The following is a 24,515-nucleotide window of genomic DNA, read 5'->3' as shown; positions in this document are numbered from 1 at the left end:
GTCGAAATGGACCTGCTTTGTAGCCCGATTTTCTGTCAATTTAGTGCAGTTTTATTGAGCTGATTTGGCCCAAATCACGGTGGAAAATCCGCGCCGAACGCCTAGTCGGCGGTTAATCGGTTAGGCGTCCGCATTTTAGAAAAATTAAACCTAAAAATAAAGTTAATAAATTTTGCATTAAAATGTTACGATTATACTTATTTTGCAACTAATTTTTTTTCTACGACTACATTTAAAATGAAACGGAAAGAATATTAATTAACCAAATTAGTTTAGCAAAAAAGATTAAGCAAGTTTTTATTTCTAACAATGCTAAGTGTGAACATCACTTACCTTGCATTGAGCCCTAATCTCATCAAATGTGAATAAAGGCATTCCGTGGTCATCCTTAAGCATTATAAGAGTATCGAGCCAATCTTCTTCGGTCTCCTTTCCACCTTTATTCCTCCACAAATGCATTCTCTCGTGGATGATGGGATCGTTGCACATGTTGATAATATCAACCGCTTCTCTTAGCTTCGCCTCTTCTCCATCGATGTTCCATCCTCTAAGGCAAGAGATATAATTCGATATGCTAGAGCTGAAAAAACAATCAATAGCTTGGTATATTGCGTCCATGTGCTCTCTTTCTTTTTGACCGAGACCGCCGTCCTCCGCAGGTTCTTCAAAATGCCTCTGGCCAAACATCATCCTCATCATCACGGCGTGGCAATAAGTTAAGGCGACATCCCTCACGTTAACCGACTTAGTCATTGACCGGCACTGAGTAAAGATATACGTCACAATATTATCTGCTTCTAGAGTTCTATCACCGAGCAGTTTGTTCAACGTTGTAGGAGACATTAGTTTGGTGACCATCACTTTCTTCATCAGCTTCCAACTCTCTCCACAGGGAGAGAAAATAATGTCCTTGTAGCCATGGCTAATGAGATTGCCTGAGTAGGAGTCTGCTCTGTCTGCGAGAGCCTCGTCTTTTTCCCTAAGCACTTCTCGGGCAATCTCGCTTGATGTTACGGCGATGACGTGGACGCCGGCGAAGCGGAAGCAAGCTATCTCCGTTTGCATGTTTTCCATGACGCGCTGGATCCATAGGTGAGTCGGCTGGTTCATGACCATCTGGAACAAGTTCCCAATTATCGGCCATCCCGTTGGGCCTGGAGGCAGCTGATCACCTTTTGGTTTTCTCAAGTAACGTATAGCGAGAGACAAGACAAACGTAAGGGAAAATAGAGCAAGTGTGAGACAATATGGATCGGTCACATTCATGTTCATATGTTTTAAGAAAAAAAACTGGAAAATTGCCAAAGTATAGAGCTCTGTATTTTTTTTGTGTGTATTTTATGTGTTACTAATATGAACGATCGACATACATAAATATAGATACTAAGATAGAAGAGTCTAATGAGAAGCAAATATAACAACATGGTGCGCTAAAATGTTATAACTAAAAAAGAGAAATTAGAGACTTAAACCAAAATAACCAACTAAGGTAAAACAAAAAATTATTACCCTATGACCTTAGTTTTGTTTTAGTCCTTAGGCTCTAACTGGTGACATAGGGAACCAAGGGGAATGATCTATTCCCACTTATTTTTTAAAAATTACACCATTTATAGAGAATTTTTGTTCCGTCTGATTCCTTGTCATTCCTTAAATTTTAAGGAATCATAGAACAAAAGTATTCTTTATCAAAATTGATATGGAACAAAAGTAATAAATATTCCTTTTAATTCCATTGATTTTATTCCTATTCATTCCTTTCCTATTCATTCATATTCCTAATTTAATGGTCACCAGTTAGAGCCTAGCGTATTTTTTGGTCTTTTTGTTGTTGGATGTTCTATACCTTATGTAAAACACAATATCCTTGTTTTATTAAGCGGTGTGGAGAGTTGCCTATCATGGACGGTGTGTTGAATATGAAACCATTTATTGTGGATCAATATTATGAAAGCATGTAAAACATGTTGTTTTACAAATATCTGTTTCAATTAAGTATGATTATTTATTGGTTATATTTCTTAGGTTAAATGGAATTGGAAATGAAAATTTTTGAAACGTGAAAATATGATTCTTAAATTTTTCGAAACGGAGATATTAGAAACGTCCATAAATATATAAATATCTATTAACCAACCTGTGAGTTTAATATTTTTCCTTTATTTGGTTTATCCAAGAAAAAAAATCAAGTCATAAGAATGTTCTTTTCTTTGTAAAATTCTAGACAAATTTATATTAAAAAGAAGAAAACAAAGCATGTTATTATCATTCAATAAAAATATACTTTTTTCAAAAATATATTGTCAAATCACTATAAAAATGGCAAAACACACACGAAAATACAATATTAAAATACAACCTGACTAGTAATAGTACTCTATGGTAAGTACAAGAAATGGAACAAAAGTAATCATTTTAAACATCCAATGACAAACAAAAATTAAATAGTAAAGTTGGTTTTCTAAAAACAAAAAAGTCAATTAATTAATATTCTTAAAAGATAAATTATCTATTCCAAATACAGATTTAAAAAAAAATAAAAAAAAATATAGTGTCTACTGAATAGATGCATGGCTAATTATTATATAAGTTTTTGAAAAATGAAGTAATTAATTTTAAATAAAATAATATAGGAATAAAAGAACTACTTTGGAACATTTCAAATAGAGGCATATCATGTATTCATGTTCCATCGACAGTTTTTTAACTTTTCTTTACAAAAATGGAACACAAGTAATTTATTATTTTTTTATTAATATAACTTTATTGGACTGGACTAGTAAAATAAATCGTTTATTGAACTGAATGTAATTGATTATTTTCTTGAATAGAGGATTTGTTTTGGTCGCTCCATCAGACATGAAATCTAGTGTTGGGTATTTTATTCGTTAATTTGGATTTAATTTATTACTCATTTCAATTCAATTTAAAAAAATTAAAAATTCGTAAATTTTTGAAATAAAGTAAATATTAAAATTTAATATTCGGTAAAAAGATACAAATCACAAATATTAAAAAAATTAGAGTTGAATATTCTATCCTCTCTGACTATTATAAAAATAGACGCATATATACAAGTAAATATAGAATTTTAAATGTATAAAATTTTCAATTTTTATTTTAACATATAAATTTATTAATTTATTTATAAAATTACTTATAAAAGTATAAAATTAAGAAATAGATATAAAATCTTTATAAAAATTATAGTTTTCTAAATTTATGTTTTATAAAAATTAATTAAACTTTTAGAATTTATGAAAAATATAGTTTTAAATTTATATGTATTGCATAAAGTGGATAAAATACCTGTAAATATTTTCAAATATCTGTAAATTTTTCTAATATCTAGAAAACCGGATATCATATTTTTTGACATAAAACAAATAGAAAATTAGATATTCACAAAATACAAAACAAATTTTAAATACCGAAAATTATGATACTATTCAATATGTATTCGCCCCTACCGAGAACCACTTAAAAACACTTTGCATTCTTTTTTTTAACACAAAACACTTTCCATTCAAAACCAAAATTTTTGTGATAAATCAGGTTTTAGCTATCCTAGGAAACATGCGACGCCAAGTAGGTCTATATACATATAATGTTTTCTCACCTATATATACGAGAACCAACATTTGACCAGAGTAATGTGCTATTATTTTTGCATTGAAAGTGTGTTATCTAGAAATTAAAAAAATATAGTTTGGTTATGGGGCAGAAATCAAAACTAGGGTCATCATTTTGAATCTTAATATCTTTATAACTTTTACTAATCTTAAAATAATTGACAGGTCCACTTTTAAATTTAAAATTTTACTAACGATGTTTAAGATTTATCTAAGAATTTAGGATTTAGTATTTTATGATTTAGGATTTAAAGTTTTGTACATGGTATTAATAACGTTAAAAATGTTTTTTTCCTTTTTAGAAATTACTACTTTTTAAAAAATTACTCTTTATTTAAAACATAATATGACTTGACAAATCTTTTATTAAGTTTTATATTAGGGGTAAACCTACCAGTTCATTCTAGAGATTGAACATAATAAAAACTCATAAACCATTATCTAACAAAGAAACCTGATGTCACTTAGAAGATCAATCGTAATTTATACGAGAAACAACATTTGACTAGAGTAATGTGTTATGGGGCAGAAATCAAAATTATGAGTGGGGTCATCATTTTTAATTTTAAATGTCAGTATAACTTTTACTAAATTAAAAAATCGTCTGGTCCACCTCCAGTGAAAATTGCGTTTTTTACATAAAATTGCAAAACTTTTAGATGGCAAATACGTGTTTAAATTTACAAAAAAAAATGTGGGTGTGAATTTTCGGCAGAAATTTATCATATATTTTACAATGAAGACATTTTTTAAAAAAATGAACAAAAACAAATGAATAAAAAATAATAGTGCACACTAGCCCTTGCTTGTGTTAGTTTAGTTATTTTGTCTTTGAAATGTTTGTTGAGATGGACCACTGGAACATTTTTGTTCACAAATATAATGAAAACGATGTGTCCTATCTATATATCAGCATCGTTTTAAAAGTTAATAGCTAATTTTATACATATATATATAACGTTTTTTCCAATCACAAATTTTGAATTTGTTTTATATCTAAAATTTTAGACCACATTTCACATAATTTTAGAAAAATGTATATTTAGATTTAGCCATTTAGGCAGTGTTTGAACGTTTCACTTACAGATGCTATTAGACGACCGTAGGTCATATGGATGAATATGACAAGATACAAGAAGTTCTCTTATGTGAAGTAATTAAGATTTTGAGAATCCAACAAGAGTTTTTTTTTTTTTTGTAACAAACAAGAGTTTCAGTTTCTGTATTGAATAGACAGCCAGTGGCTCCTCTCGTTCGATTCGTACGTTGTGTGTTTCCTCTACAGTATTTTGTGTATATGTGGCTCGTAATTGACCATACACAAAGTATCATCCGCCTTTAGTACGAATAATAAACTTTATAAAAAGGAGAAAAGATTCAGTTCAAACTAAAAATTGTTACCTTTTGGAACATGAAAGGCGGAAGTTACTCTGGGACACTCATATGGTAATAAATTGTGATAATCAATACTATTAAAAAAAAGTATCATGAGAGAAAGAATATGTCTAATTATTATATTCTTTTATTTAGAGATAAAATTAAATAAAATATATTTTGATTAAAAGCTATACACAAATATAATTATAAAGAAAAACACAAGTATGATGACAAAGATATATAAAAAATAAAAAGATTATGTTCAATTATAAATGTTTGATCCAGTTATCTACAATTCACATTATTAATGATCAACTAAAATTATTTAACATATATATAACCCAGATTGATTTTTGAACTATACTTAAATATAAAAATTACCTTCTCAAAAGAAAAAAAATTATGTTGTAAATGGAAGTGATTCGTTGTTATTAATCTTAAGGACTAAAGGTCCTTTATATACAAGTTACAAGGAAGAGATAAATGGAAAGATCCTATTTCCAATAGGAAATAGGAAATACATGGAAATAGTAATATCCTAATACATAAATATGGTAAAGTCTAAATCTTCCTTTCTTCTTGATATGGATAATCATGAATCTTATTGATGTTTATCTTCTTGGACTTGTCTCTATCTTCTTCTCCTTTGGGCCGCCAGCTTCTAGTCTTCATGGGCTGGGCTTGAGTCGGGCCTGGTCATGTCTGGTATGACATAGACTTGTCTGGTCCGGTCCGGTTCGGTTTGGTTCGGTCCGACCAGAAATGGTTTGGTCCAGTCTGTCCGGTTTGGACAGAAATGGGTCGATCACATAATTGATTCATAACACTCCCCCTTGATCGACACATACGATTCAGGGTCAGTAACATGCTCTTAAGTTGCCTCGTTAAAACCTTTCTAGGAAAACCCAGTGGGATAAAACCATAGATAAGGAAAAAGAGTACAACGCATGAACTCATTATTTAGATGTTATAAACATCGGACCTTTGTGGATACATTTTACCAAACTTAAAGTTTTGGTGTTGCCTCATTAAAACCTTACCGGTAAAACCCAATTGGGACAAAAACCAGGTGAAGGGAAAAGAGTACAACCTGTACCACTCCCCCTGAATTGTACCTCCGTGCAATGTCTTTCAACTGCTGTATAATTCATCTGAACTTGTTTCAGTGATAAAGAGGTATATGTACTTATTAGTACTTAGTCCATTCCTTAAAAATTATCAGATATGTTCTATGGTTCTTGACCAGAACATATGGACTTTCTATGGGAGTATTCATCCATCTTGAAATGGATCTTGAAAATAAATATTTTCTGTTCATCCTTGGTCTCTTTGAATTTATAAAAATTCGACAATGAATATCATTTGTACATCCACGATCTTGGATCATACTATTGCATATTCCGTACTTAGAGGTTAACCAAAGTTCTTCATGAAATTTGTATGTAACACACGCCAATAGGGCTTTAATGGCCGGCTGGAAGCCTTCCTTTGGGTCAACATGCCGTCCCATCATACTTGGTACTTTATGGTCGGATCATGACCTATGGAACGGGTCGGAATTGCCTAGGACCAAGGTGATTTAAGGTCAGACTAGGATATGGATCCTTATGGTCGTGAATCTGATGGATTCATCCTTTATTACTTTGACCATATCATATCCAGTCCTTGATATGTAAGATCATGGATCTCAATACATGTATGCGGCTGTGATCTTCATTCTAGATCATTTTATTTCTATCACAGCCTGTCCAAAATCAGTTGGACTTAATCATCCTTTCTCAGGTTATAAACACAAGGAATTTATTTCATAATTTATGGACTGATCTTAAATGTTCTTATAGAACTTTCTCACTAAGAATTTCTTAATTTTATTATATGTGTATACACGCAGGCAGCTGCTTCTACAATAGTCCATGAACAACGCAGGAACGATGTTGTTCTATGAGATTCATATTTCTCATTTCTTAGATCTCCTGATCTCTTAAATCTCAGGTCATATGTACCTTTATATATCCAGGGATTTATATACTACTTACTGCGATTTTCTTATGTGTTTCCAGACACTAATTATATTGTGCAGTAGCTATCACCACATAGGAATTTTATTTCCTTCTGATCTGTTCCTTAGTCTCTGTGGATAACCTTGTGTAATAAAGCCATTCATAGAATGCTCCATGCTTAGATATGGACGACCTCAACATGGTCATGTCCTTTCTCACGGTTTCATTCATCACAAGACTCTTATTTCCCTTGGTTAGATGGTCTCCGCATCTCTTATTCTCTACTTGGAACCCCACGTTCATTTCTTTATTTATTTTATGAGTACTCTCATGTGTGGGTTCGAGATCCTCTCTTATTTCTCATTCTCAAGTGCTTTCTCTTATGCATTTTATCACTTATGGATGTGTATGTGTCGACACTTATTTGTACTTGTTCCATCGCGTTCTATCGCGTTCCAGACATGTTTAAATCGATTTAGAGATTTTATTATCCAGGACCTTTGCTACCTTGTATCTTGGCGTCCCAAGCTACATGGTTTGGTACCTCAGATGTTCAGCTGGCCAGCATTTTCTCTATGTCTGGTATGGTTTCTTTAGTGAACTCGGATATGTCATTTCTATGCACCTTTACTTTCATTTCCGAGATTCTTATCTTATGGAACGTATTGGTCTATCTTTATAGACTCTCTTATAGCAACTTGAATATGTCTCTACTAGGACATTTATTTTCGTGGTGCTAAGCTGGTTATGACATAGTCATCGGGTCTATACTGTCTGGCTATCATCTTGTATGATTTCTTTCTTTGTATGGACGTCCATGATTATATTCTATGGTCCGAGGATCTTGCCAAGACAATGGCGGTTCATACCAATCCATTTCTCTTATTTTTCCAGCTTATTGTTTTCTCATTTTAATGAATGTTGGATTGACAGATTTATCTTGTATAAATCAATGTACCTTGGCCACAATCTAGTCACTCATTTTGGCTCATGGTTTGTTCAAAATCGTGTGAGAAAAACATATCACTTATCCAACATATATTCCCAATCTTATCTCATTTCCTTATGAGATTTCATCCTAGACGGCACACATGTTTGTGGTGATTTATTTATTTTTATCTTAGGATGATGTCTGGATCATGACCCGTAATTATTTTGAGATGGGAATATCTATGCATAACTTTAATGGCCTGATGCTTATACTTCAACTTGTATGAATAATTTGTTTATGTCCCATGTCTTGGACTATATAATTTCGAATTCTTACTCTGTCCCTTGGACTATAATTTTGAATTTCTCTTCTGTCCCGGCTCGGATCTATGGCCAATGGCTCATTTAGATTCATAAAAGAATTCTGTCCGAGTAGATCTATAGTATGGACATGTGTGGATTTGTCCTCACTTCCATTTCATGGACATACTATAATCTGTTAAAAATCTTGGGAATTTAATCCATGTCCTTAACCAGATATCTTTGTGACCTCTGTATGGAGAGTCATTGAACTTATAAGTTCATACTTGGTCGAGTATTGTGGTGTCCGACCAGAAATACTACTGTGGACTGAGTCTCGACCAGTCTCGACCACGACCATGGTAGGAACCACGACCACGGTTATTGTGGTTTCCATTTCCATGGTTGTCGAGTTTTATTATGGTTTAAAAGGACAATGTGTCTGAGCTCTTATATCCTCAAGATTATGGTGTGTTCATGTATCATAGGGTTATCCTCTCTCCCCCTCATGAACATACTGTAATCTGTGAATGCTCAAGACTTTTCATAAATTTTTATAGTCTAAACCGTATAGGTTATAATTCGAAAATTTATTCAGCCAGGTTATCAGGAACATGTTATAAAATCATTTCCGTAAGAACACAAAATTATTGTGCCATTTCCATGATACCTTTTGGACAATGAAGCCTTATGAGTTTCCCTTGTGTTCATACTACACACGTGAGATTTATGGGAGAACTCTTTTTGTGCCTTTAAATCTTTTCATCAGATTTTAAAATTTAAATCCGGATGGCTAATCCGGTCATACCATTAAGTATAATTTCGTGGCTAACCTTACTGGTTACCAAATGCCATTGCTCCTTATCATATTGATCATTTGCATAGTCTAGATCAACATGGAGAATTTATTCTTGATCATTTGTACCTTTGGCAAATTTTCTTTTATATAATCAGGAAGAACATTCCTGTCCTTAGCCCATTCGAAACCATTCAAAATAAATCAATGGGGCTTTCATTTTGAGTGAATAAAATCGTCCCTCCTTAGGGAAATGCCATAGGCGTGGTCACTTTTAGACTCACTGATTTTCAAAATTTACTTGTCATTTTTCAATCAAAGATTGTAATCAAATAAAAATTCAGAATGTCAAAAATAAAATCGGCCAGTCCATGAACATGGCTTACATTGATTCTCATTCAATATATAAATCAAGCTCACAATTCATGTGAGTCCACTCGGATTCTTCATCAGTTTCAGAACATATTTCAAGTGCTCGGTTCTCATGGTATATCTTCATAATTTCATCAAGTTTGTTGAGGTTATCTATCCTGTTCTTCTTCTTTTGCTCAAGAGCTAAAAGATATGAGGGAAGGTCGTAATAGGTTGTGAAACCTTTAGCCTTATGTGATAACAACACTTCCTTTGAATGGAATGTGTCACGAGTTTTGTTTAACATATGCTCGTTTGTTATCACTTCACCACATAGTCTAAGACTATAGGTGATTCTCATAAGATCAGAGTGATAGTTATCTAAGGATTCATAATCCTGGAACCTCAGAGCATTCCATTCTTTCATGGACTTATATAATAATGGCTCTGAGAATTGGATATTCAAACTTGACCAGAGAACATGAGGATCGTTGACATAGCTGTACTCATTTCTTAGATCCTCAACGAGATGATTTTTTCATAATCATAATGGCTCTATGATTTTCACACGTAAGGGTGTCATTTCCATATTTGATACACTTCCTGAGTCCTTTAGACTTTGAGTTGGCAGAAGTGTTCATAGCCCAATAAAAATAATTGTCTCCATTGAGATCAAGGGCATTATAATCCGAGTGTTGGAATCTCGACATCTGAATCATATCAAACAATGATCAGTTAGTTTCTCATGCCATTTGGCTATATAAGGAAACAATGTCATGCGCCCATTTAGGCTGCAAAGACCATCCGGTCATCAAATAAAATCAAGACCATTCGGTCATATTTTGATCAAGGCACTCGGCCATATTTAGAAATGAAACAACAATTATACAAACAATCATTTCAATGTAATAACAAATCGACCAGGATGCACACATGAATCTAAAATAAATAACCTAAGGGTTTTAGGGTTTTTAGGAGTTGCATAGGTCGATGGTTAAATCCGGGTTGGATAGGTTCGATTGGGGTCAGTCACAAACCCGGTTTACCATTAGGTTAAGATGGGTTTAACATTCTTTAGAAATTTTCTTTTTGGTTTCTGATTTCAAATTATAAAATTTCCTTTTCAAAGTTGGATTAAGAAAATCGATTTCCAAAACTGATTTGGATTAGGAAAATATTTTAGGTTTTCCAAAATTCTTTTTGCTTTTCGAAAATTTTATTTTCTTGCAGGAAATTTAATTATCAACCAATCAGAAAAGACTGATCAGTTTTAATACATTATTTCCGATTTTAAACAATGATCTCAAGTTTCTTTAATTCATGATTCAAGTTCGATTTTTACTTAGGCAGTTTCATGAGATCAGTTTAAAATAAACAAGCAAACAACTTTGGACAGATTCTATATTTTCTGAGATTTCCGATTTCTAACTAGTTTAGGTTTTCCATGTTTTCAATCACACAATCATCATGGAAAAACACACAAACAATCAAACAGTTTCAGGGGAAATCGGATCATTGTATTACATGCAATAAGCATGAACACGGTTCTAGGGTTTTTCATATTTTGGATTCAGTTTTAGGTTTTGAATTATAATTCTTGTTAATCAGGTTTAGTTGGGTCTGTTTAATGGTTCTAGGGTTTTAATAAGTATACCTGATTCAATGAAGATATCGGACCACCTTTTAGAAAGAGAAAAACGGGTAGATTGTAGTTTCCTTAAACTCAATCGATTTGCTCCTTGACTTCTCTTTGAGAGCTTAACCTCAATGGATCTGACTTTGTTTTCCTTAGAACAAATTGATCAAATAAAAGTTAGTAAGATCAAAAACAATCAGCTATAAACAAACTAGAGAGAAAAGTTTGCAGCCTTAGGTTTATTTATGTTCTGACGGCGCGGCTTGTAGCTGTCATAGAGAACGCGTCTGATCACGGATTGAGGTGAGGTCGGTGGCGTTGGATTCTACTCTTCAATAGCTTCAAATTGATATGTCGCACGTCTTCTGGATCGTTACGGTTTGGGAGAACGATCGATTTGAAGTTGAGTCTTTTAGAGAGAGAAATCGGGCAGATTAGGGTTTCCCTGTCCGATTGACTTGTAACGACGATTGCGAACTCATCTGAACTCGGATTGCGTCGCGGTCTTCAGCGTTGGATTCTTCTCTCCGAGATCTTCAAATCGGTAGGTAGCTCGTCTTCTGGTTCCTCGTGGTTAGGGAGTTCGAGCTGTTTGAAGTCGGCGGCTAAACTAGGGTTTCTAGGGTTTTCTGCTTAGCTCGAGTTTTAGGTTAGCTCGTGCTGATAACGTGTTGTAAATGGAAGTGATTCGTTGTTATTAATCTTAAGGACTAAAGGTCCTTTATATACAAGTTACAAGGAAGAGATAAATGGAAAGATCCTATTTCCAATAGGAAATAGGAAATACATGGAAATAGTAATATCCTAATACATAAATATGGTAAAGTCTAAATCTTCCTTTCTTCTTGATATGGATAATCATGAATCTTCTTGATGTTTATCTTCTTGGACTTGTCTCTATCTTCTTCTCCTTTGGGCCGCCAGCTTCTAGTCTTCATGGGCTGGGCTTGAGTCGGGCCTGGTCATGTCTGGTATGACATAGACTTGTCTGGTCCGGTCCGGTTCGGTTTGGTTCGGTCCGACCAGAAATGGTTTGGTCCAGTCTGTCCGGTTTGGACAGAAATGGGTCGATCACATAATTGATTCATAACAAATTATACCTGCATGATCTATTTATTTATCAACTTAGTATTATTAAAGTCACTTTCGAAACACCTACGGTTGAAATGTAAAGAAATTTAGCGAAACTTCACGTACTTAACGATAGTATTCATCCTATAAAGTATAATTTGAGAGTTATTAATCATTTTTGTTAGTTTTTTAATTTTAAATAATTATATCATTAATGATGAAATAATATGTTATTTACCAACAATTTAACATTATACGTTCATAAATTATATACAAATTTGTCAATTTCATCTTTTTACATAATATTTCATCGACTGAATCAAATATTTTTTGAAACCTTGTAATTCTCTCTAAGTCAGGCTTAGACGGAATAGCAGAGGTAGCACATGAAAATGTGATCTCATCATTAAGTAAATTAATATGTTTGCATGTGGTAATCCTGAACATTCAGAAAAGTTGATAACTGCATCAAATATGCATATCACTAAAAGATTATGGTAAAAAAAGTGGTTTCGTTCTAATGTAAAAAAATAGTATCATAATATCATTTTCGACACAACTACAAAACACCATTTTAACGTAGTTTTTTTTTTTTTGAAAAAGGGCTTTCAATTAAAATTCAAGAGTTTGATACAAATGCTTACACTTGTGACCAAAGAAATTTAGATTAAAAAATAGTGAGAGAGTAAGAAAACACTAATTGAGAAAGCTTATTACATCACATAAGATTTGAAGGAAGATGATAATGAAGGTATTGATGATGGTACTAGTGTTTAGGACCACGACCACGTCTCCTTTTTCCTCTTCCTCCCACCAATGTCCATTCAAACTCTGTACCTTTAAGTGATGGTTTAAGGAGTCTACCTCCTCGAGTTCTATGGACCAAGTCATCATCTGAAGCAAATGAAGGACCAGTTGTACTAGAACCTGGAACAAAGAGTGGTGGAGAGAAAGCAAATACCTCATCCATAGGTAAGTTAACAGTATGGGAGGAGGTGGCAGAGACCATGCCGTTGGCATCTGTAGAGGCACCCCCAACCACTTTCTTAGACAATTCAATATCATTATTCGGATCCAACACTTTTATTTTACCACAGCTTGAATCAGTTGTGTTTACCAGAGGCAACTCTAAGCACATATTGTTATCTTCTTCAATAAGAGTAGCAGTCTCAGTACCTTGCTTAGGAGTGCTTGGAGATTTATTTAAGTCTTGTTCATCACCAGAAGGAGAGTGAGTAGCAGTCTCAGTTGATGACTTAGTATTTGAAAGATGAGTCACCGATTGAAGGTCAAGTTGAGCAGATGTGGTGTCAGTCTGTTGGTTTATTTCTACCTCAGATGTAACCTTAAGAGGACTTTGCTCTACTGCCAACGGAGATGGTAGTGCAAGGTAAGTAGTAGTAGCAGTGGAGAAAGTAGGAACAGCAACCGTAGATGCAGTGTTTTGAAGTAAAGCAGAATGAGTAGTAGCAGCATCAACCTCTTTACTTGTATCTACTACTTCTGAGACAGTAACTTGAGTGGTCTTTGGGGCATTAGTTGCAACCTTTGTTGCTTTCCCTAAGCAACGATTGGCTTTATGTCCTAACTGTCCACAAGTTGTGCAGCTAGGGGGAAGCCAAGAGTAGACAATATCAACCAAGTTATGGTTCCTTCTTTGTCATGTAAAGCCACACGCTTAGGGAAGGGCCTGTCTAACTTTACCTCGACTAAGATTTTTGCTTCTCCAATAGACGTTGGATCTAACCATGGCTTGCTAGTCAGCATTGGTTCGCCTATGCTTGAAGCAATCCAATCAATGCCCTTAATGGAATATAGCTGGAAAGGAATATTTTTTAAGGTCAACCATGTTGGAATTGTCTTGATTTCAGGGAAAGATATAGTTTCAGAAGGGTTCCAAGCAGAAACAAACATCAAGCAGTCATCCACATACCAGATTCCTCTCGAAATCACCCGATTCCGAGTCGACTCATCAGGTATGTGAAATAGATAAGAAGATTCACTAAGTTGTTTAGTGAAGATCTTACATTTTTTCCCCCAAATGCGGGTAGCCATTCCATGAATTAACCCTCCAGGAGGTGCTGAATAGTTCTTGAACTGTCCAACAATGAATTCACGTTGATGCTCTAATCCCTTCAGAAGAACAGATGGTGGAATGCATACCATTGGTGTTCCATCTTCCAAGTAGGTGGGGGTGGTGACCCTGTGGAGATTGCATTTGGATCGCATCTTCGCTGCCCATGGATACTCACTAGAGATAGCTCGTAGATCATCTCCTACTGCAGAAGATGGAGGGGAGGAATCATCCCGGTTTGCAGCCTGAGAGGAAGAGATGCGAGCTCTTTGCTTACGAGAGATGTTAGGATGATTAGCAGCTAGAGCCGGCCATTCTTCAGACACAGTCTGTTTTATAGAACCGCGGCTAGCAAGAGTTTCCTTTGGCACCTGTTTACCAGCAGAGCCATTAAAGATATCTGGAATTTTTAGCGGAGATGGCCATGCTCCTAGATGTGATTGAGAGGCATGGTGCGACAGTTCTCCGGTATCCAGTGATTCATTTTCAAACAAAAGACTTGAGATCGACTTTGGAGATGGAGCAATCCTGGTTGCTACCAGTTAGGGCATCTTCTCCAAACAAAATCGATGAAATTGAAGGTGAGGAAGGAATCTCCTTTGTGTGTTGAAAGCTCCTGCTGGATGAAGGCATTAGAGAGTCCATTTTACACAGGTGGAGAAGCTCAGGTGAGGCTTTGAAAGTGGGAGACGACACCGGATCTTCTGGGAGATCCGCCATAACTGAAATTGAGAAGAGGAGAGGGTTGTGGAATTTCTCGTCGCGAGCGTGACGGAGAGATCAGTAGCAGAGCCACCAAAAGTAAAGGCAAAGACGGTGGTTAGAGTTACGACTCGGTGCGCAAGGGGAGAGAGGAGACTACTTCGCTTTTTTTTAAGTTTGTTGGCTTTTAACGTAGTTTTTATAATAAAACCTTTGTCAACCTAACTATAAAATTACACCATTTTATTATAATACCATAATTTCACATCAAATTTGGTGTGATATTATTCAATACACTAAAACACTATTTATTATATTAAAATACTATTTATTTATTTTATTAATAAAACATACAGTTATATAAATGACAAATAAAAAGATCAATATATAATATATAAAATGTATTTTAGTCTGAAGTTTAGTGTTGTAGATGGAGAAAATAAATTTTGATCCAATCAATAATCTTAGAAATAATTAAGAAAAATGGGTGGTTCGAAAAAGGAAATATTCAAAACTTCCACTCCTAGATGCCACACTTCTGATACAAGGCCAACTCGGAGTCTCGGATATGGAAACTTTTGGAAAATAATCGTCTGTAAAACATTGTATTCAAGGTTAGGTCCGCTTGGTAATGGTTAGGTCCGCTTGCTTCAACGCAAGTATTCACACATATAAGTTTCAAAAAAAAAGTATTCACACTTTTTTTTATTATTGTATTCACACATATCTTACTTTATTTCTATATTGTTAAATGGAAATGTTTAACCAGTGAGTTTGTTAAAGCGTTGTAGACCACTGTCTTTTTCTATATTTTTGAAAATTTTCACCGGAAGTTGCAAACGACACTTGTTAGTTTTCGACAAGATAAAAAATCGAAACATGACATTTCACATATATATGGAAATCATGTACGTAAGCTTTTGTTTTCTCCTGATAATGTTCTCCGCATATGAAACAAGAAGATGATGGTGATCCTATAATCGTTCTTTTCTGTTATGTTTCAGATATGCTTGGACATTGCGGAAGAAAACACCTAAAATAAACTATTACAGGAAGACATATCTGAAGGCAACAACAACAAAAAAAACAGAAATTAAGATAAGAAGACAATGCAGGGAGACTAGGGAAGGAAGGAAGGAGGTTTTCTTGTTTATTTTGTTTTAAAAACCTTCCTTCCATATCTCTCTGCATTAACGCCTAAGGATCTTGTTCCTCCTTTCTCGTTTTGGACAAGAGTTCATTGATTGTATAATGGGAAACTGCTGTGGAACGGGAGGAACGTTGATTGGAAATGATAAGAACAAGAGAGGTTTTAAAATTGCAAACCCTTTCTCAATCGATTACGGTCACCGACACGATGGAAATGAGCTTGTTGTCCTTAAGGAACCAACGGGTCGTGATATCAAGCTGAGATACAAGTTAGGTCGGGAGCTAGGTCGAGGTGAGTTTGGTGTCACGTATCTATGCACAGACAACGAGACGGGAGAGGCTTTTGCATGCAAATCCATCTTAAAGAAGAAGCTGAGAGCGGCGGTGGATATAGAGGACGTTAGGAGAGAAGCTGAGATCATGACGGTTATGCCTGAGCATCCAAACATCGTCACGTTGAAAGAGACTTATGAGGATGATAAGGCTGTGCATTTGGTTATGGAGCTTTGTGGTGGCGGTGAGCTTTTTGATAGGATCGTGGCTAGAGGGCATTACACGGAGAGAGCTGCAGCTTCGGTTATTAAGACGATCATGGAAGTTGTTCAGGTTGGTTTGGTTTTGATGTCTGAATTTTTTACTTTTTTTTTTTATATTGTGGCTGCTTGGACATTGTTGATATGTATCATTGCTTGGGAGTCACTCAATGTGCAATTTTTACATGTGCCATTGCTTGAAAGACACTTAAAATGCAGTTCTTGAAGATCTTGAGCTTTTAATTTTTTTCATGGTTGTTATGATTCTTGTAGATGCTAAGAGTAATGTGTTTTGTTTCAATGTGTGTTGTAGATGTGCCATAAGCATGGAGTAATGCATAGAGACCTAAAGCCTGAGAACTTCTTGTTTGCAAACAAAAAGGAAACTGCACCTTTGAAAGCAATTGATTTTGGTCTCTCTATTTTCTTTAAACCAGGTAATATATATATATATATATATATATTAGATGCTTGGCCAAAGATGCTCAAGTTCACAGAATCATAAGCAGTCTTTAACAACCCTAAGTGTTTTCTTTGCAGGAGAGAAGTTTAACGAGATCGTTGGGAGTCCTTACTACATGGCTCCTGAGGTACTAAAGCAGAGTTATGGACCAGAGATTGATATTTGGAGCGCTGGTGTAATCCTTTACATATTGCTATGTGGTGTACCACCTTTTTGGGCAGGTTTGGTTATGTCAACCACTTGTTACGTTCCATGTTTTGTAGAATGATACAAAATGTAGTGACCCATTTTTGTATCTTGTTTATTTGTAGAAACTGATCATGGAGTCGCAAAAGCAATTCTTAAATCTGTGATTGACTTCAGAAGAGATCCCTTGCCTAAAGTTTCTTCAAATGCAAAAGATCTTATCAAGAGGATGCTTCATCCTGACCCAAAGCGTCGTCTTACAGCTCAACAAGTGCTTGGTAACATTCAAAATATATAACTGTTTCTCGTGCTCATATGGAACAATGTTGTTAATACTCATTGTATCATATTTGGTTTTACAGATCATCCATGGATACAAGACGGTAAGAATGCTCCAAATGTATCATTGGGTGAAAGTGTAAGAGCAAGGCTAAAGCAATTCACAGTTATGAACAAGCTCAAGAAAAGGGCACTCAGGGTATGTACTAATAATCTCTTTTCTTGAAAGAGCTTAAGATAGTTTTATAACTTTCCATCTTTAGGTTATTGCTGAGCATCTATCGGTTGAAGAAGCATCAGGAATTATTGAAAAATTCCAAGCAATGGACACTAGCAATAGAGGAAAGATTACCATCCAAGAGCTAAGACTCGGTTTGCGAAAACTTGGTATTGTTGTTCCTCAAGATGACATTCAAATCTTGATGGACGCGGTAAGCTATTAAAGAAAATTATCTTCAATACTGACTCGAAAGTTTTTAATATTTAGATGATGTTTGTTATTATACAGGGAGATGTTGATAGAGACGGATATATAGACGTTAATGAGTTCGTAGCCATAACTGTACACATCAGGAAGATGGGCAATGACGAGCACTTAAAGAAAGCTTTTAAGTTCTTTGATCTAGATAAGAGTGGTTACATTGAAATAGATGAGTTGCGAGATGCTTTGGCAGATGAGTTTGATACAACTAGTGAAGAAGTTGTCGAAGCCATTATATATGATGTTGATACCAACAAGGTTAGTAGACTCATCTAATAGTAAATTGTTTTGTAGAAATAATATGAAACTTGAAGGTTTATAAACGGTAATTTGTGCAGGACGGAAGGATAAGCTATGAAGAGTTTGCAACGATGATGAAAACGGGAACGGATTGGAGAAAAGCTTCGAGGCAGTACTCCAGGGATCGGTTCAAGAATCTTAGTCACAAACTGAAGCAAGATGGGTCTTTGCAGTCTCATGGAGATACAAATAGAACTTGAAATCCCAAGCCAGGGATACTTATTCTCACTCTCAGAAGATTGAGTTGAATCTGATTCCAGAAATATTTCCTCTTTCTTTTGGTTTCTTGTTTCTTCACTTTCTCACAACTTTTTAATTTTGAGTCATTTGACAGGTATAAAAGGCTTATATTGTTGTAAGACGGATGCAGCCCATTTGTGTGTGAGAATCATTAATTACGTTTATTCTTGTGAATTATGTAAAAATTCAATATTTTATTATCAGCAACAGAACATTTAAAGTTTCTTCCGCCGAAACAAATTGGCATTCGTCATGGTTCACTGAGCTAGACTTCTAATTTTCATTCCCTACTTAGAAATTAAAAATATAATTTTATGGGTGCAACCGTGCAAGTGATATATACAATGCAATTCATATGGTCCCTTTATAATGCAATTACTAGATCTTGCTGCATGGGTATTTATTTTTCTTTTTAGTTTTTTTTTGTTTGTATTGAATGATGCTTTTGTCAAAGTTAATTGTATTAAACTGATTTTTTCGGCAATTAACAGTTCATCGGTATCATATAAATAAATCAAACATCGGAAAATGCATCCACATAGGTGCTTTTTAAAATATTTTATAAACAAATTGTTTGTATAAGTTATAATATAGATTTTATTTTATTTTGTAAATCATCAATTGTATCATCCATATTTTTAGAATATGACCTATATATCTGAGTTAATGAATTTTTATATTTTTATGGATTAAAATTTTATGATAATGTATAATAAAATAGTGTACATATATTTTAAATAGTGCTATATATTTTATAATTTTCCACATTTGAAAATATATTTATATACTAATCTATATATTATATAAATGATTTATTTTATATGAATTTTTATTTTAGTCATTAATAATAAATAATAAAAAATAATTATATAGAATTTAAAATAACATTGTTCATTAACTATTTAAAGCTAGGTTTCTTAATTATTTCCAAGCATACATATAACAAATGATTCTTCAAAAAAAACATATAACAAATGAGGTAATATTTGAATAATTATGATATATGTCACATTGATCTCACCAACCCGCATGCGTGTGTATCCACAACATGTCGCCTGAATGCGTTTATATATAAAAAAGAGGCCTTGTGACTAGTAACCTTGTGGCATTCCATAATCCATAATTTCCGTACCAACTAATTTAACAGAAACTTATATATATAAATATATATATATATATATATAAATCTTTTTATATTAAAAAGGATATAGTTTTTTTTTTTGAACAATTAAAAAGGATATAGTTGTACGCAACAACACTCCTTCCTTAACTTTATGGCCGTTTACCGTTTATGCATACATATATTTAAACTAATTTAGTTTACGAAAAGAGTCATGTCATTCTGATTCGTGTATACAAGTTTCTAGCAATTCGAAATATTGTCATTTGAAGCATCACGCTTATACTCAGGTTTCATGATATCTTCTTATATAATAAAGTTGAGTTTTTTTTCTTTTTGGAGGAAAAAATGCCATGTGGTATTCTTATTTTAATAACTAAAATCTTTTCTCAATTTTATTTAATGTGTTTTGGTGTTAATTTATTTTTGTTACTTACAATTTATTACAATGATGTTTTAATTTTAGATTGAAAGTTTGATTTATTATTAATTTTATGTCTTGATTTTCTTTAGATTTAATAACTCTTATGTTACATATTTTTTAAATACTTTTAAACTATTTCTTAATATTTTGTATGTCAAATAAAAATACAAAAATGGAAACTAAAGTTAAGTATTTTTTAAAAAAATTAAACATAAAATAGATACATATCCAAACTATTACTTTATGTTTGAAAATATTTAAATTATTAACTTTAGTTTTTATATATTTATTTTCATAGCTAATATATTATCTTATAATAAAACTAATTCATTTACTAAACCGCGGTTCACCCACAGTTGATCTAGAGACCCGGTAAATCGTCCGGTTCAGTGTCCGGGTCGGGTGTCAAAACATTGGCTTACATGATTTATTTATATTTGATGTTGACGATGGAAAATAGAGCCTCTATGATTCTCTTTCTTTAACGCAATCGACGTAACCGTCATATAATCAATCTAAGAATTCCACTCATCCCACTCTAATAATGTTTAGTAATTGATGGCGATTCAAGTCCAAAAGATTAACATTTGATCTATTGGTATTCGCACATAAACTCTATAGTATCTTCCCATGTTACACTATGCAAGGAAACCAATTACTTCCCTTATGCATGCTATCTATGTTTACATTTTAAAAACCGTGAATATGATTAATATACTCTTAAAACTTAACTAAACAAAAAAAAAATCATACTTCCAATATGAGAGAAATTTTAAAACGTTGCATGGTTGCTAAAGTTATTTAAAATTAATGTAAACCACACACCACCCTCACCATTAATCCTTTGCACCACACTAACAATTTATTATCAAAACCATTATTAAATGCAGCAAGCCCGAATGTCGCATATAGTTAGAAATTGTCTTTCTCATGATCGTTATAGATGCTAACATCTCATTTACTAATTAACAAATTGATTTTTTTACTAGGAAAATTTGGTGAAATTGTTCCATTCCGGTTAAAATAGAAGTTGTCCATTAAATAGAGGAGTTTAGGAACCATTTATAGTTTTAGCTAAAAAACATATTTAGATTCATATTAAAATTCATTGATATTTCTAAATAAGGGTGGACAAACAAGAATTTTGTTATGAACACATACAAAATCTTCCATTATAACAAAACTAATATAGAAAATAATTTTATGTTTCTTATTTTAAGATACATCTTTTTGAGAGATCTTGAAACTAAAGTAACACATACAACTCGCACTCTATATTTTAAAAGTCAACATAGTAATTTACAAAATATATATTAGATACTCATCAATTATTTTATCAAAAATTGACACTTCACCCTTATTTTTAATAAAAATTATAAAATTTGAAATGTATTCCATCTTTCTATTATTTGAACTAAATATATTAGTAAAAGTTTTATAGTTCATATATAGTTATTTTAATAATTAATTAATAATATAAGTATGTTCTCTTATATAAAACATCAACTTTGTTTTATGCTTAAATTCCAACTAAATTAATTTTGTTGTGACTATCGGTTTTTTATTCTATTTTTATTAAATCGATTAATAACAACCATTTATGCTATTCCACTTTGAACTAAACAACTTCAAACAAAGTAATGCACTACGGTCACTAACCACTATAAAAAAATATCAGAAAATATCATTTTTAATATATTTCTATTTCATATTTAACATATTTTATTTGTTAAAACGATATAATAATTTATAAATTTATGTAAAAGTATAATAATCCGTGCGCATAGCGCCGGTATATCACTAGTTCCTAATAAAATTGAGTTTCTGTGATAACTCTTCAGAGTCCATAGTAAACTATTCATAACTAAGTGTTTCCACAGATATATTAACTGTATTTGAATATTCTAAAATACAGTTTCAATATCGTTTGTCAGTGGAATCCCATATATGGATGGACATAGTTGGACATATCTAGGTCCTTCAAATGCTTTAAGATTTGATTTATGGGTGGACATAGTTGGATGCAATTTATGTTTTAAAATATGATTTTTTATATTATTATTTTTGTGGTATGAAATTTTGTGTTATATACTTATATTATAATATTTCTGTAAACCGAAAGATAACATATATTAAAGTATTTGGTACATACTAAAGTATAAACATATACAACATTTTAAATATACAACGCACCCAACTGTATCCATTCAGAATCTTATTTATTTTTGTCTTCGTCATAAGATTTGGAGAAACATATAAAATTAGCCTATGAAATTAATCTTATATCTTATAGTATGTATCCAAACAACATGTATATGAAATATTTGGATACATCATAAGATTTGGGGAATATATATAAACTAGATGATAACCCGCGCCTTGCGCGGGGTGAACTTTTTTTTAAATATGTTGTATCTAAATAAATAATACATTTTTTTGTTGTCAATAATTTTTTTTACATTTGATTAGGGATGATATGTGGGTAGGTATCGTTTGGTTAGGTTCGGTTTGGATCTTTGCAAATTTGGTTCGAATTTTTATATGTTCGGTTTGGTTTTAGATTCAGATAACCCATTTAATTTTTTAAAAACTTAAAGTTCATATATACTTTAAATTTCTCGAAACATAAAAATAAAAATAATATGTTACATATAAATTTGAATAATGTATACCAAAATACTTAAATTTAACATAAAAATTGGTTTAACTTAAATATTTGGATAGAAAATGAATAGATATTTTAGTATTTTGGTATTTTGAGTAATGTTTAGTTATTTTAAATATAATTTTTACTATTTTATATATTTCTAAATATTTTGGACAATTTAAACATCTTAAGTATTTTGTATATTTCTTTGAGATATTAATTTTTTAAAATAATATATTTAAGTATATAAATTTGATTCGAATATACTCGGATACCCAAAATATTTTGGTCCGAATCGGGTTCGGTTCTGGTTTTTAGATACCAAAATTTTAAACATGTTCAGATATCTAACCAAATTGATTAAAGTTCTATACTATTTTGTAGATTTGATTTGGTCCGGTTATTTGGATTCGGATTTTTTTCCCAACCATATATTTTTTATTGTAACCAAATTTTAAATAAAAGTGACGATGGTTCATACTGATTTTGGGTATGCAACAATTTTTAAACCAAAACACTTTCTTTTATGTACGTGATTTATTTAGTTAATCATTAAAAAATGTTCAAGACCCATTAAAAACGATAGGCTGAACTGAAAAAAAGTTACCATTGATCACAATTCAATGTGAGGCTTGTACCATTTTTAGTAATTTATAATCGTTTTAAAAATTTCGAAATACAACATATAAGAAAAAATATAAATTTTTTTATTATATGCTTAATGTGATTGTTTAATTTATTTTAACAAATAAAATTAAACGAAAAGTATAGAGGATAAAAAATTATTATCAAATCTTTATTATTCATAATCATTAATGGTGATATATATGTCAATCATATTAGGAAGTTCCGTAGCTTTTATTTATGGAAACAATAGAGAATATTATTTTGTATATTAATAATTGATTTAATAGTTATTTAATAAAAACTATAATATATGTGTAGATGGACCAACTTATTTGTCTAACAATACTTAGAATAATTCTCATGATGACACGTGGCTACCAAACAATGTTGCAATGTTCCAGGATTAATATATAGGGGATTACTATAAAATATAATCGTTCAATTTTAAACGTAAACGTCTCCGCTATATTTATATAAAATTTTCATTATCACGGTGTAACTCGTGTTGAGATTTGGATCTCTAATCCAACTTTCAGAAAGTATATGTGAAAGATAATACTCAAACACAATAGTTCGAATAGAACACTCTCAAGATTAAATTTAAGACGATGATTTGCCAAATAAATTAAGAGAATACTTACGATGATTCTAATCATACTTATAATTACTAAACTCTTAAAATTAACAATTACTAACGTAACACATATAACAAGCAAAAGAACATATAGAACCCAGTCTATATTTTAGTATTAATTTGCATTTTAACAATTACTAACATAACACACAAACTCTTATTATGTCACTAGATTTGTTTTGTTGTTTTAAGGGGATCAATCAAACTATACATGAAAGAATAGAAAATTTTCTGGTCACACACAAATGTAATATAAGCATGGTGAATCCTATTCATCAAAGAATTTTCTTCAAAGGGTGATCAATAACCTATAATTAAGAAACTTATTACAACAACGACCAGGAAGTTTTCCCAGAAGTCATGCTTTCGTCCATACCTTCGGGTCTTTCAAGCAAGCTTCACACATGCCTTATCATATATTTGTATACGTTTTCATTTTGTGTACGTCTATTATTTAGTACATGCCTAGATTATATATTTTATATAGTCGATAATAGCTATCCTAAAGTGGATTTTAATTTTTATTCAGAAGGGGTATGCACGTAGGGCCACTAGTGTTTCCC

General features: G+C 32.5%; 2 protein-coding genes across 3 annotated transcripts; one reads left to right on the top strand and one right to left on the bottom strand.

Annotated features, from left to right (window-relative positions):
* Window positions 1–220: 220 nt before the first annotated feature.
* On the bottom strand, window positions 221–1,266 carry LOC130494596 (dihomomethionine N-hydroxylase-like). Its single transcript, XM_057008305.1, has 2 exons — window positions 334–1,266; window positions 221–226 (listed from the first exon to the last, which is right to left on the bottom strand). Exons 1-2 carry the CDS (start codon window positions 1,264–1,266, stop codon window positions 221–223), a joined length of 939 nt encoding a protein of 312 aa, XP_056864285.1.
* Window positions 1,267–15,835: 14,569 nt separating this feature from the next.
* LOC108852381 (calcium-dependent protein kinase 14) lies at window positions 15,836–18,627 on the top strand. 2 transcript variants are annotated; one of them, XM_057008571.1, is made up of 9 exons: window positions 15,836–16,287; window positions 16,564–16,624; window positions 16,865–16,988; window positions 17,092–17,235; window positions 17,326–17,478; window positions 17,563–17,678; window positions 17,743–17,910; window positions 17,988–18,218; window positions 18,299–18,627. In XM_057008571.1, exons 1-9 carry the CDS (start codon window positions 16,121–16,123, stop codon window positions 18,458–18,460), a joined length of 1,326 nt encoding a protein of 441 aa, XP_056864551.1. In that variant the 5' UTR covers window positions 15,836–16,120; the 3' UTR covers window positions 18,461–18,627. The 2 variants fall into 2 exon arrangements, with proteins under 2 accessions (XP_056864551.1, XP_018481383.2); XM_018625881.2 differs by having other exon boundaries at window positions 15,836–16,624.
* The last annotated feature ends 5,888 nt before the right edge of the window (window positions 18,628–24,515 follow it).

Source organism: Raphanus sativus, chromosome 4 (assembly GCF_000801105.2).
Source record: "Raphanus sativus cultivar WK10039 chromosome 4, ASM80110v3, whole genome shotgun sequence".
NCBI classification, from domain to species: Eukaryota; Viridiplantae; Streptophyta; class Magnoliopsida; order Brassicales; family Brassicaceae; genus Raphanus; species Raphanus sativus.
Note: the sequence above shows the minus strand (reverse complement) of the source record. Positions and strands in the feature narration are given on the sequence as shown.